Genomic DNA, 14,841 nt, shown 5'->3' with positions numbered 1-14,841 from the left:
TAACGTTTCAGAGTTAAGGGACCAAAAGTGTCAATTTGGCAAAGTATGTTTGACCAAGGGTTGACTCAACTAATGGAAGTGACTACAAAAGTTATGTAATGGATGAAGAGGGACTTAAGATGTCTATTCTCAAAGAAAAGTCACACATATTGGAAGAATGGACCATTTTTGACAAAAATGTAAACTAGAGGGACCAATTGTGAAAATATTGGGAAATAAGATGCAAGCCGCCTTCATTCTTCTTGTTCAGATCGTGTTTTGCAAGGGAAGAACTCCCTAATGGCGATTTTGATCAAAAGAGCTCCTAGGGTTTGAATCAAGCAAGTTTAGAAGCATTCAAACAAGAAGGGAAACAATGAAGGGCTAATGAGGTATAATCTCTTCTCTATTACTCCTAAATTTCGAGTTCAATACTTGGAGAAAACACCAATGTCAAATTTAGCTTCTTCTAAGGGTTAGGGTTTTGGTTTCTAATCTCCCTTGAGTAGTTTTGGTGATTCCAGTCTCAATCCAATCATTATATTGGTAGATTTGATGACTTGGGTAAAAATCTCCATGAACCCTATAAATCTAAATTGGGGATTTCATTTTTATATGTTAAATTGGAAGGGATTCAATGACCTAGATGATTTTTGATGATAATGAATCCAATTGGAATACTCAAACACATCCATGTTGGTAGAATGTTGCATAAACATGAATTTTAGGTGATTTTAGGAAAGATGTGATGACATCAATGGATTTTATGCCTTTACTACTAACTCTATGGATGTTGATGCAGGAATGAGCCCGATCATGGCCAAAGAACTTCAACAGTTACGACAGATGATCTCAAGCGTACTCGGACTAGTCCAGCCTATATCGTAAGTCTCCAAAACAAGCCACGGGATCTCGAGATTCGCTCCTGCAATCGCTTACACCGAGGTCCCAAAGCGCTTCCAAACTCTCGACATGAAGCCTTATGATAGGACCACGGATCCTATAAATCTAAACCTTATTCCAAACCTGATCATCATAGGGTTAATGCCCTTGAAGATGAATGGGATGAAGAAGAATTTCCTAAGATCACTAACTATTGTTTTTTGTGGATATTTCAGGTCTAATATTTGCCATGCAGGATCTTGGCGACAAAGCGAGATGGCCAAGAAAGGGAGAAAAGTCCACCACCTAGAAAGACAAGTCCAAATGGTGCACATACCACGAGGACTTTGGTCACGTTACTGAAGATTTCATAGCCCTACGAAAGGAGATTGGTTACCTACTTAGCAAGGGATACCTCAAGGAGACCCTCAGCAGAAGAAAAGAAAGATCCAAAGAAAAGGATCAGGATCCTCATAAGACCCTAGAAAAATCAGGATCCCCTCCTGCGGATGCTAAGGTAATCAATGTAATCTCTGGAGAATGTAACATTTCTGGTACCTCTTACTCTACAGCAAAAAGACGTGTTAAAGTGTTTAAGACGGAGAAAGAAGAAAAGCCACAGAATAATACATCGATCACAAATGAGAAGGAGATCACATTCGACGAAACGGATAGAACAGATGTACAGGATCCTCATCACGGTGGATTGGTGGTCACTATTTACATCGCCAACCATTTTGTCAGAAGGATCCTTGTTGACGAAGGATCCTCAGTTAACATCATACTCATGGACGCTTTAAAAGGGATGAACATCCCTAAAGCTGAAATAGTCAAAAGATCCTCAATGCTAATCGGATTCAGTGGCGAAACAAAACATACAGTCGACGAAAAAAAGCTACATATTTACATAGAGGGGGTAAACTCTATGCAACGCTTTTGTGTGATCAATACATTATCCTCCTATAATGTTATACTAGGTAGACCATGTATCCACGATATGAAGGTTGTCCCCTCGACATACCATCATTAAGAATTTTCAAATAAGTATCTTAAAAATAAGAGTAAATTACTGAAATCGTCCCTATGGTTTGATCAAAATTACATGTTTAGTCCCTAATTTTTATTTTGCACTCGGACGGTCCCTGCAGTATGCTTCTGTTGCACATTTGATCCCTATTATACCTAAAAAGACTAAATTACCCTTAATAATTCTTTTCCTTAATTAATTTATTGTTTTTTACTATTTATAAAATATTTATAAAATAAAAAAGTAATATGTTTATGCCCAGCCTCACCTTTATCTCTTAACCTTTCTGCTACACCCCTTTCATCGTGACTTTACAGCCACCACATCCTCCGGTGGAAATCCCTTTATCAAAATTCAAAACCACCGGCCATCGTTGCTTTCTCCGGCAAACTCCTAATTTGGCTAAAACCCTAGAATCCAAGCCTCATCCTCCATCGTTGACCCACCTATTCTCCCCTAACTCCCGATTGCATCTAGTATAATCTCCTTCTACTCTGTGTACTCCCTCTTCATCGTCTCCATTTCTTTGTTAGTTTCAAATGCCGATTGAGGGTCGTTGGAAGTGCACAGGCTAACACCTCCATGAAATCTGGTAACTTTTACTCCTCTACCATGGAAGATATCCATACGTGCGTTCTTTCTTCACTCAGATGAAATGAAAAAGATCCATCCGCCAACATCCTTCTTCTCCTTTCTCTGTTCGAAATAAAGCCAGAACAGTAAAACCAGATGCAAACTCTGATTTAGGGTTTATGTTTTTTTTTCCTTAGATGTGAAAACTGATTTTGCCTCAATTTTGATTGGATTTGGGGCCTGTGTGTTTGTGTTTTTCCTGGATTGTTTAGATCAGAGTTTTCATCTTAGTTTTTTGTTTTTTCAGGATTGTTTCCATCATAGTTTGCATCTAGGTTTTGTTTTTCTGGATTGTTTTTTTGTTGATTTTAGTTGATGGCGGAGGTGTGGTTGTCGTCACTGGGTTTGAGCATCTAAAATAAGGTTGTCTTAATTTGGTTGGCTGATGGAAGTGTTGGCGGAGGAGTTGGTGTTTGACGTCGCCGGAGGTGGTGTTTGACAGTGACGAAGGTGGTGGTTGTGGTTGTCGGTTCTTTAAGTGGTGGTGGTGGTGGTGGGACCTTATATCTATAAATCCATATTAGTTCATTTTTTTAAAACTAATAAATAATAAAAGAAATAATAAAAACTGGAAAAGAAATATAAAGGGCAATATAGTCTTTTAATTTCAGTGAGGGATTAAGAATGCAACAATAATACTATAGGGACGGTCCGAGTGCAAAATAAAAGTTAGAGACCAAACGTGCAATTTTAACCAAACCACAGGGACGATTTCAGTAATTTACTCTAAAAATAACGTACAATAATAATAGTTAAAAGTAATTAATATAAAATTTTATAATGTTGTCTTTAAAAACAATAATAATGTTTGTTGTTTAAAATAATGACAATCAAAGAAAAGTAATAATAATATAATCAAATAAATTTTAAAAAAAATTAAATTTCTAAAACCAAATTAAAATAATTAAGAGTTTCCAAATACGTTATTTTATATAACTTACAACAATAATAGTTAAAATTAATATTATATACAAAATTTATATTGTTACATTTAAAAACAAAAACAATGTTTGATGTTTTAAATAATTAAAATAATAGAAATTAAAATCTTAAGCAAATAAAGTTTTTAAAATTTAAATTAATCATAACAACTATAAATATCATTAAACCATATATTATATTTAATTTTATTAATGAGTACCTTACAGGTAGAAGTCATTGAAACAATTGACATTATAAAATTTTAAAAGATATTTACGTTATCATATAATTCAAAACAAACAATATTTATACTAATTTATTATATGATTTATTATATAAGATCTAACGTCTTTAATATATTTAAAAAAACATATATTTGTAAATATTTCAAAAATATATTGTTGTACGCCTAATATATTAATAATCTTGAAAAAATATATTTTGAATAAAATTGTCCATCTAATTGTCACATGAATATTTGTATAGCCTTTTGTATATTCCTTTTTTCCGGAGGATTTCGTCATTTACGATTAAACACACACACGACATTTATCTCATTATCATCACAAATCGAATCTTTCTAGTTGGTATTACCCCTTTCCATTCAAAATTATTGAGTGAATACGTTATATGCAATGATTACATCAAAAAGAAAATACCTTGATCGATCTAAATCAATGAACAATATATAGACCTCTCAACAATTCAATATCTAAATCAATGAAACAAGTATCAGTCCTACTGCCTTTAGAACCTTAAGAACTGCTTAATTTCAAATCAATCTTGAATACTATGATAGAAAGATTCCACTCTTTTCCTGATGCACTTGCCTTAAAAGGGTATTCAAATTCAAGAACAAAACTAAATTCCATGTACTGGATTAAGATAAATCATTCGAGAAAGATAAATTTTAAACCATAAATTGACAACTATCTGATATTGTATTAAGAACTTCAATTACAAGTAGAATCACTTCAGATTAAAATCCGGTGTCAAACAAGAACCCTACAAACCCTAAATTCTATTAACCACCAAATCCGTATAGAGTACGGCCTTGGCGCTTCAAAGCATATACCACGTCCATGGCCGTAACAGTTTTCCGGCGAGCATGTTCGGTGTATGTGACGGCGTCGCGGATGACGTTTTCAAGAAAGATCTTCAAAACTCCTCGGGTTTCCTCGTAGATTAACCCACTGATACGCTTAACACCTCCTCGTCTGGCCAGACGGCGAATCGCCGGCTTGGTGATGCCTTGGATGTTGTCCCGGAGAACCTTACGATGTCGCTTGGCTCCTCCCTTTCCCAATCCCTTGCCTCCCTTTCCTCTTCCTGACATTATTTTTTTTTTGTCTCTGGAATGAATTTGATTTTCGTTTGTGATAGAAATGTTGTTGATTTGGGGTTTTGTAAGAAAGGTGGGAGGGGTATTTGTTTTGTGGCTGTTGGATCGAATAAGGTTATAATGGATTGCTGGCCGTCCGATTGCGATCTGTGTGACCAGCAATAAAACGTTTTGATTGGTTCATTTTACTATTGCTGGATCTAGGTAACACTAAAAAGGGTCCTGCATTAAGTAACTTCGGGAAAAATATAGAAACCAAATTGGTAGCACCTAATACCGATCTATATGTTTTATTAAAAATACTACCATATTATTTTTCAATAAAAAATATGTATCTTTAATTTATATATGTATATTGTTTTTAATAAATGTCATATTTTCTACTCTGTTAAACAAAAAGGATTACAAGTAGTAATTTTTAATAAATATAAATTTTTGAGGTCAAATTTGTCTACGAAATAGAGTTTTGAGGTTTTTATTGTTAGTAAGTAATTAATTAATAAGCATTTAGCTATTTTCTTGACTGAAAAAATTGTTATACACAAAAATTAATATATATGATAATTTTATGTTGTAGTAATATCAAACTTAATGATTAACGTTTTTTAATCATTTTTGCTCCAAATAATAGCTATATGAATTTTCGTCATGTGACTAATTTAAATCATTCAATACACATTTTGATATGGTGTGGCTATTCGAAATCCATACAACCATTTTGAAATAATAAGTTATTATACATATAAACGGTAGCCAAGCTATAACACACGTTCAACTTCAGTCACACTTATAGTTATAAGACTATATGTACCGATTTTTCGCTACACTGAAATCATGTGAGACAAACTTCAATTTATGAGTTAACGACATAAACATTTACTTTATGTGACGATTTATGACATTTGGTCACTTTTTTTTACTCTAGTATATCTGTCACTTTTTTATGTATAGAGTAACAAATGCGTCGAACTCAATCTTCTATAGTCACGTCTCCCAATTAATAAGTGGTTGAACGTTCCGCCAAAATCTTTCAGTTCATTCCAGCTACTTACTTATTAGAAGGTGTGGCAATACGATTTTGAATAGTCACACGATGGAGACATTCAGCTGCTTAAAATATCGTATGGGTGACTATTCGTTTCCGGCGTCAAGTGACCAAAGCCCTTTTTGTAGTAGTGATATGGATCTGAATAAGGCTTCCCATAAGGATCCTTTCCCCTACCACACATAGACTCCATGATAGATGGTACGGCTGACCATGAACTGCTAACGTTTATGGATGTATTAGCGGGGTTCCAACAAATCCAAATGGAACCATCTGACCAAGAGGATACTGCATTCATTACCCCAACATGTATATATTGCTATGTTGTTATGCCCTTTAGTATTAAAAATGCATGTGAAACGTACCAAAGGTCAGTCAACTGGGTGTTCAAGGATAAATTGGGGGACACCATGGAAGTCTACATCGATGACATGGTGGTAAAATCAAAGAAAGTTGAGGATCGCCTCAAGGATCTTGAAGACGCCTTCAACATACTAGACGAATATAACATGAAGCTAAACCCTTCCAAGTGCCACTTTGGAATGAGGTCATGCAAGTTCCTTGGATACATGGTGACTAAAAGAGGAATATAAGCAAGTTCGGAGCAAATAAAAGCCACCATCGAGTTAAGATCCCCATCCACGACGAATAATATTTAGAGACTAGCAGCAAGAGTAGCAACACTTAACAGGTTCATCTCAAGATCCTCAGAAAGGTGCAAGCCTTTCTATGATATCTTGAAGAGGAACAAAAGATTTGAGTGGACTAAAGAGCACGAAGATGCTTTTCAGGAACTTAAAAATTATTTAAGTTTTGCTCCCTTGTTAGTGAAACCACTAGATGGGGAACCACTCTTCCTACACCTTTCAGTATCCTCTAACGCTGTAAGTGTAGTTTTAGCCAAGGATCTCAATGGGGATCAACATCTTATATACTATGTAAGTAAAAGTCTCCTGGATCCTGAGACCAGGTGTTCCCATCTTGAAAAACTAATACTCGCATTAGTAACTGCTTCCATAAAACTAAGACACTATTTTGAAACACACACCATACGTGTGAGAACTAATTACCCCATCAAGAATGTTATGCGAAAACCATAGATGCCAGGTAGGATGGCAAAGTGGTTCGTGAAGCTAAGCACATATGACATCAAGTATGAACCAAGATCAGCAATAAAGTCACAAGCACTAGCAGACTTTGTGGCTGATTTCAATGATGATCTACAACTTGGAACAGAGTTAGAAAGCAAGGAACTCCAGAAAGTAGTAAGCATGGGAATATGGACACTCTTCATTGGTAGATCCTCAAACTTCAGAGGAACAGACCTAGGGATCATACTAAAATCACCACAGGGGGACATCATACCCCAGGCAGTTAGTTGTGAATTCTATGCAACCAACAACAAAGTTGAATGTGAAGCATTGGTCATGGGATTACAACTAGCCAATGATCTTAAAGTATTCATTGACTCCTTATTATTAACTAATCGCTTTAATGGATCTTGTGCAGTAAAAGGCAAAAGACTAGCATTATACCTCCAAATCCTCAAAAATATGGCCTCTGAATTCGAAGCTTTCAGCCTAAGCCAAGTTCCCAGAGAAGAAAATGTTGAGGCAGACGCACAAGCCAACTTAGGATCTTCCTTTAGGATCCCGCCAGAAATTAGGATCCCTTTACCCATATATTGATCTCAGCGATAGAAGATCCCTCCAACAAACTAGATGATCCCAATCACCATGACCAAACAACCAACGTGGCAATAATCGAGGATCATAACCCTCAACCACTTCCTCAAGATCCTAATCGCCAGGGTCCCAACATTCAGGATCCTCCGCAACACTCCAAATCTTGGATCCAATCCATCATGGAATATCTCCAAAATGGCACAATCCCAAGAGAAGAAAAAAGTGAGAGAGCATTCAATATGAGGATCTCATGATTTGTGATGATCCAAGGAAGAATATGCAAGAAGTCCATGGAAGGTCCATACCTTAGATGCTTAGAAGATCATGAAGTTGCAAAAGTCCTAAAAGATATACATGAAGGAGATTGTGGAAACCACACTGGGGGAAATCCTTATGTTCCAAAGCATTAAAGACTGCATACTGCTGGCCAACAATGAAAAAGGATGCTTTCTTGCATGCCCAGAAATGTGATGCTTGCCAAAGACATAACAACATCCTACATCAACTAGTAGAATAGTTACATACTATCATTTCCCCTTAGCCATTCATGAAATGGGGAATGGATGTAGTTGGCAAGTTACCAAAGGCCCTTGGGGGAAAGGTATTCATGTTAGTGATGACAGATTACTTCTTGAAATGGATAGACGTTGAAGCCTTTGTTCAAGTACGAGACAAGGAAGTGGTATTGTTTATCAAACGAAATATCCTGATCAGGTTCGAGATCCCTGCTGAGATCATATGTGATAATGGATCCCAGTTCATAAGCAAAAGGAATAAAGACTTTTGCATGAGTTGGGAGATTAAAATGGTAATGTCCATTTCTCACATGGGAAACGGAGAGTGACATGATGAGTCGCTACTCGTATTTGTTTGCTGATGTGTGATTCTGGGGACGGAATCATTCTAAGGGGGGAGAATTATAACGCCCGTGTTTCTAGGCTAGACATTAATATTGACATAATAGTCTAGGTTAACCTTTGAAACTCATTTTGAAGAAATGAAAAGGAATTATGTGAATATTATGTGAATTATGTGTTTTATGCTTAATTATTATGATTTAATTAATTAAGAATAAAAATGAGCGTCGAAAATAAATATCAGATAAAGCTGATATCTATTAAGAAAGTTGTAGTGGTCGTGACAAGGATTATGGATATGTAAAAGAATGTCGAAATCCGAGTTATAACGAAGAAGTTATGACCTGTCGAAGTTTCGCGACAAAACCGGCACGGTGCCGAATGACGTAAAAAGTGAGTTTTTGATAAACTACTTTTTAGCCTTAGCGATCTAAACAAAAGTCATAGTGTTCGTTAAACCGAGAGTATGTATAAAAAGAACGTCCAAATCTGACTTCGTATGAGGAAGTTATGATTTTTCTAAGTTTCAGCTTAGCAGTAGACAGCTAAAAACTCGAAATTTAGATCGAGTGATTTTTAGCAGACACAACTTAAACGAGAATCGAAGGTCTCGTCGATAGTAGTACAATGGTAAAAAGACAAATGAAAACGGACGTCGGATGAAGAAGTTATGAATTTTTAACGGATTTCCTGTCCCGGTCTGTTAAAAATAATAATATAAAAACTAAAATCAAAATTAGCCGACGAAGTCTAAACGAAAGTTGTAGAGCGTAATTTTACCTACGCGTGCATATAAAGAACGTCAAAAAACGGAGCCCGTATGCGAAAGTTATGGATTTTAGAAGTTTTTGCACAAAAATCGAGAAAAAATGTCAAATCCGAGAAATTTCGCAAGGTGGGACTTCGGCCACGTCACCCTCGCTAATAACGAGCCACGTGTCCGAAAATGCTGAGTCACCGAGGCCAGCTGGCGAGGCGTGTCGCCTTCCCTCACATCCGAAGTGCGGTCCAGTAGGAGTCCGACGCGTGCCTCTCCTGACGTATCCGAGCCTCGCATGGTGCGCCACGAACCCCCCTCGGACCATAGACCTCGGTCCAATCAGAAGGCCACACCTGGACCCTCGCACGTGTGAGCCATCTCAGAAAAAGTTGTGTAATAAAGCATCAATACGGATTCATCATTAACATTAAATGGATCTGCTCATCGAACAAAAAATAAAGAGCTTCGAGCCAATAAAGGCTAAGAGATTTTTGAATAAACTCAAAGTACACTCTTTCTACCTTCTATTTTCATCTATTTCTTTTTATTTTTCTGAGAGGCAATACTAACTTAAGCATCGGAGGGGATTTTGGTTTGACATGTTAGTTAAAGTGAACGAAAGGAGATAGGGACAAGGTTCAGGGAGTATACATGGAATTGAATTGGATGGTACTCGTTAGTACAAAGGTAGTAGAAAAAGAAAGGTATACATGATTGGATTATCTTGTTGATAACACTAAAGGAAAGCATCGTTAGAATGAATTGACTTGCAGATATTGTCGAGGGAAAAGTGTTATTCCAATGAATTTAAAGTAAGACCTTTTGGGAAGAAAGGTACATGTATTAGTAAGAACTAAAGTGTAAAACATGATGGAGTGGAAGTTTAAAAGTAAACTTACGTTGGAATGTGTGATGTACTTGGTGTAAGTATCAGATATTATGCTTAAGAATATAATCGAGTGCAATGAATTGATAATGATGAGTATGGAAAAATTAAGAAATAAGATTGGCACGCTTGAGCAGGAGAGGATGTACTTAAACAACATAGAATGCCTAAGTAAAGAAATAGTCAAATGATGGCATAAGGGTTGGAAGGACTCGATAAAGTTTCATAAATGACTTAAAACATGTTGCTACATGTGGGGATGTATGACTTAAGGTTAGATAACCATATTACATGATGTTGTTAAAAGATCAAAAAGAGACGAAGGGGTAAAAGTGTCCAAGAGGATTAATAACCCATAATGATGTAATAATAATTATTAGAATGGGTTACAATGTGATAAGACGACCAAGGTGATGTGGACGTCGAAGAAATTAGAAAGTGATGGGACGAAAATCTAATGAGATGGCTCGCGATATGATTCCAAGGACGGAATCCTTTTTAAGGGTAGATAATTGTAACATCCTAAAATTTAAGATAAGGTTCTTAAATTAATTAAATAATTAAATAAAGCATGATTTTCCTAATTAGGTCATTTAAATGATAATTATATCATTAGTTGATATAAACCTTAGAAAGTTATAGATTGAAATGTTAACGTTTCAGAGTTAAGGGACCAAAAGTGTCAATTTGGCAAAGTATGTTTGACCAAGGGTTGACTCAACTAATGGAAGTGACTACAAAAGTTATGTAATGGATGAAGAGGGACTTAAGATGTCTATTCTCAAAGAAAAGTCACACATATTGGAAGAATGGACCATTTTTGACAAAAATGTAAACTAGAGGGACCAATTGTGAAAATATTGGGAAATAAGATGCAAGCCGCCTTCATTCTTCTTGTTCAGATCGTGTTTTGCAAGGGAAGAACTCCCTAATGGCGATTTTGATCAAAAGAGCTCCTAGGGTTTGAATCAAGCAAGTTTAGAAGCATTCAAACAAGAAGGGAAACAATGAAGGGCTAATGAGGTATAATCTCTTCTCTATTACTCCTAAATTTCGAGTTCAATACTTGGAGAAAACACCAATGTCAAATTTAGCTTCTTCTAAGGGTTAGGGTTTTGGTTTCTAATCTCCCTTGAGTAGTTTTGGTGATTCCAGTCTCAATCCAATCATTATATTGGTAGATTTGATGACTTGGGTAAAAATCTCCATGAACCCTATAAATCTAAATTGGGGATTTCATTTTTATATGTTAAATTGGAAGGGATTCAATGACCTAGATGATTTTTGATGATAATGAATCCAATTGGAATACTCAAACACATCCATGTTGGTAGAATGTTGCATAAACATGAATTTTAGGTGATTTTAGGAAAGATGTGATGACATCAATGGATTTTATGCATTAAGATATAATTGTTGAAAAAAATGAAGTTCATAACATGAATGGATGCTATTAGAATGATTTAGATGCAAACTGCTAAATGTTGATTGATTATTGGACGAATCCATGGAGTTTGTGGTAAAAAGGGTATTTTGGGAAATGTATAAATTACTACATAAAGATTGACATCTAAGAAGTGAATGGCATTCATGAATATGAATTGACACTATAGATATGATATTGGAACACAAACATGAATGGATGCTAGTAAGGTTCTAGCTTTGATGATTGTTTTGATCCAAAGGGTAAATTGGGAAACATGGAATGAAATTAAGGATTCCATGGTTAGTTTAAGTGCTTGCAATGAGATAAATTGTGGTTCTATGTACTTAACAACACCCAATGATGTATTAAATGATTTAGGAATAAGTCATATTGGTTCAAGAGTGTTTTTAAGCAACTTGAGCTCTTAACACTTTCATTTGAGTGTTTGTAAACATTATGAACATAACACTTTGATAGAGGGCTTGATGAATTAAGTTGAATGTTTTGACATGATAAAACATCCTATAGTAGTGCTTAAAGACCTTTATAGGTGTTCCAAATGGTTACCTAAAAGACAAAAACCATCTAAGCAAGTTTAAGACTCAAAAAGTGAGTTTTTGGGGGTGTTTGGGCTGCTACGACACGCGACCCGCATGGCATGGCACGCGGCCCGCGCACATGCATCAGTTTCCCAACTCGACCAAAAATCTGAACTTTAGTATTTTCCACATAACTTTTTCATACGGACTCGGATTTGCACGCGATTGTCGCCTACATTCATATTTTTAAATGAGGAATAGTATGAAGCAATAAAATTTAGTAATGGAACATTTGAGGGTATTTTGGTCATTTTAATGAATTGTGTCTATATGTTATATAGGTGGTATTTAAGAGTGTTGCTCGAAGGAAAGGAAGTAGAAGGTGACTAGCTAGCCTTCTTGTGATACAGGTGAATACGTGTTGGCATTTTTCCCACTTTGGGGCACATGGAAAAATGATTTTATAATAATGAAATGCAATGCTTTGATATATGAAATGTTTTGAGACGAAAGAGTCAAATGTTTTTGGAAAGAGTGCCTTAAGCCAATAATGTTTTTGAAAGAAAATAACGTTTTGGAATATCGAATGTTTTAAAAATATGATTGAAATGTTTTGAAATATAGATGCTTTACTTTTGAAATGATTTTATGATACTAATGTATGAAATGTGTAAAGCATGGAAAGTAATGAAAATAAATGTAAAGTAATGAAAATGAATGGAATGTAATGAAAGGAATTGGAAAGTAATGAAATGAAAACTGCCCGGGTCATGATACCTCATAAGAGGCACTGAAGGAATCTATCGGGGTGGCGCCTCCACTTCGCGAGATAGATTTCCTAATGGAAATGATGCCTTGGTGGATTGATTTGTTCTTTCCACCTTGGTCTAGACTTGGAAGTGGTTCCTTGATTGGACGTAGACCCTAAGTATAAAAATGGCAACGATATAATACTGAAATTAGCCATTAATGATAAAAGAAAATGAAATATGGAAATATGGCTTCTGAAATGAAATGAAAGGAAAGGAAATGAGAAGATATGAAATGATATTTATGACATGAATGAAATGAGTTTTCCTTGAAAATGCTTGAAAATGTTTTATGGTCTAAAACTATGTTTTGCAAAGATGAAACGTTTTTGATGAAAAGTGATAAATGTTCTGGGTCTCAAACCCACGTAGCTCACGAGACATTATTGTCTTACGTATCTCTTTTTAATGTCATGTATTTCAGGTTACACTTAAGGAGAGAGAATGATAGATGGAAGTTAGAAGTCAAGTGATAGAGAATGGAGTTGAACTTGCTAAGTTCCTTATTAATTGTATTGATGTAATTCTTATTTGCTTGCTATGGTTGTATTGATGCTTAATGGTAACACCCACTGTTTTAAATTTGTAAATGTTTTTGTGGGACCGGTCCTTGTTAAATGTGGGTTAACACCCGAATGTTTTTCTTAAAACCAGAGCATATTAAAGTTTAAAAAATTTGGGGTGTTACAATAACACATACATATTATCCTAAGTTGGGATTTTCCCCAATATTTTACTAAAGTTTATAACACGTACGTGTTATCCTAAGTTGGGATTTTCCCCAGCAATTTACTAAAGTTTATAACACTAACGTGTTATCTTAAGTTGGGATCTTCCCCAATAATTTGCTAAAATTCGTAACACTAGTGTGTTAGGATTCTCCCCAGAAGTTTGTTGAACATAATCGTGTTTTCAAAAGATGAGATTTTTTCGGGAAACATATAAGGATTATAGCATTATTACAGACATGGATCCTCCCCAGTTATATTTGAAGTGTGGATTATTCCTAGTTAATCTCTAAAGAGATATCCTTTCCGAGTTCACTAAGTTACGATCAATCAAGGACCCTCCCTGATGAACTCCTAAAGAAAGGGTCTTTCCATATGAAAGCCCCAAATTTATATGGAATTCAAAGACTTCTCCTAACACAAAAGGTCATAAATCCCAAAGTTAACAAGGTTCTATCTATCCTTGTTGAACCATTCCAATTATAACTGAAAATTTATCTCTAAGGATCCTTACTGACCTAAGATTCTAAAATAATATCAAGATTTTGATATTTATTGTAGGATCCTAGCCATCTGAAGATATCTTTTCGCTGCAACTACGTGAATTTATCATACAAGCATAAATATTAAAACATCCATGACATGAAAACTTAAAAGGGGTTGCCCACCAACCCCACAAAAAGAGAAACATTGTCTTACATGCCTAAAATATTAATAAAATTTTTAACTAAAAATTAAACTGTAGACTCATCACCACCACCCGGAGCCACCTCTGCTTTCTCTCCTCCTTCCTTTGGCTGCGATGCAGGATCCTTATTGGCACCAACAGGCTCGCCGATCAATTTGCTCAGGGCCTCACGCCATCCTGCTACACTCCAGGATCCCACATTCTCAAGATCCTCCGCAAGCTTAATTTTTGCCTCCCAGATAGCAACATCGACACTCATCCTCACTTCAACAATCACATCATCCATCTCAGCCACATGCTCCTTTTCCTTTTCGGCTTTCTCTTTGGACGACTTCTCTAATCTACGCAGGAGCTCCTTGTTGATTCCCTCTTGCTCCTTCAAAGCATGTTATGTTTGAGCGAGCTTGACCTTAAGATCCTCATCAGAGCGAGAGACATGATCAACAACCTAAGAAGAACAATGGTAAATAGATAATAAAACTGAATGGAAAAGAACACAGGAATACTAGCGTATTGGTAGAAGGAAATCAGCTTCTTTAACGTCTCCTATGTCCCAAGATTCTCAAGATCCCAGGCATCAGATGGTTTCCTCTTGCGAGATGACGGGGTCTTCACAGTGAGGTTGAGTTGAGTC

The 14,841-nt window shown here is 35.9% G+C and overlaps 2 protein-coding genes across 2 annotated transcripts; one reads left to right on the top strand and one right to left on the bottom strand.

Annotated features, from left to right (window-relative positions):
• Nucleotides 1-4,364: 4,364 nt before the first annotated feature.
• On the bottom strand, nucleotides 4,365-4,844 carry LOC145122827 (histone H4). The gene has a single exon (XM_079058395.1). The coding sequence runs from the start codon at nucleotides 4,776-4,778 to the stop codon at nucleotides 4,467-4,469; it is 312 nt and encodes a 103-aa protein (XP_078914521.1). The 5' UTR covers nucleotides 4,779-4,844; the 3' UTR covers nucleotides 4,365-4,466.
• Nucleotides 4,845-6,941: 2,097 nt separating this feature from the next.
• On the top strand, nucleotides 6,942-7,517 carry LOC145121779 (uncharacterized). The gene has a single exon (XM_079057479.1). It carries the CDS (start codon nucleotides 6,942-6,944, stop codon nucleotides 7,515-7,517), a length of 576 nt encoding a protein of 191 aa, XP_078913605.1.
• The last annotated feature ends 7,324 nt before the right edge of the window (nucleotides 7,518-14,841 follow it).

This window comes from Lactuca virosa, chromosome 6 (assembly GCF_052849685.1).
Source record: "Lactuca virosa cultivar CGN04683 chromosome 6, Lactuca_virosa_CGN04683_v6, whole genome shotgun sequence".
Lineage (NCBI taxonomy): Eukaryota > Viridiplantae > Streptophyta > Magnoliopsida > Asterales > Asteraceae > Lactuca > Lactuca virosa.
Note: the sequence above shows the minus strand (reverse complement) of the source record. Positions and strands in the feature narration are given on the sequence as shown.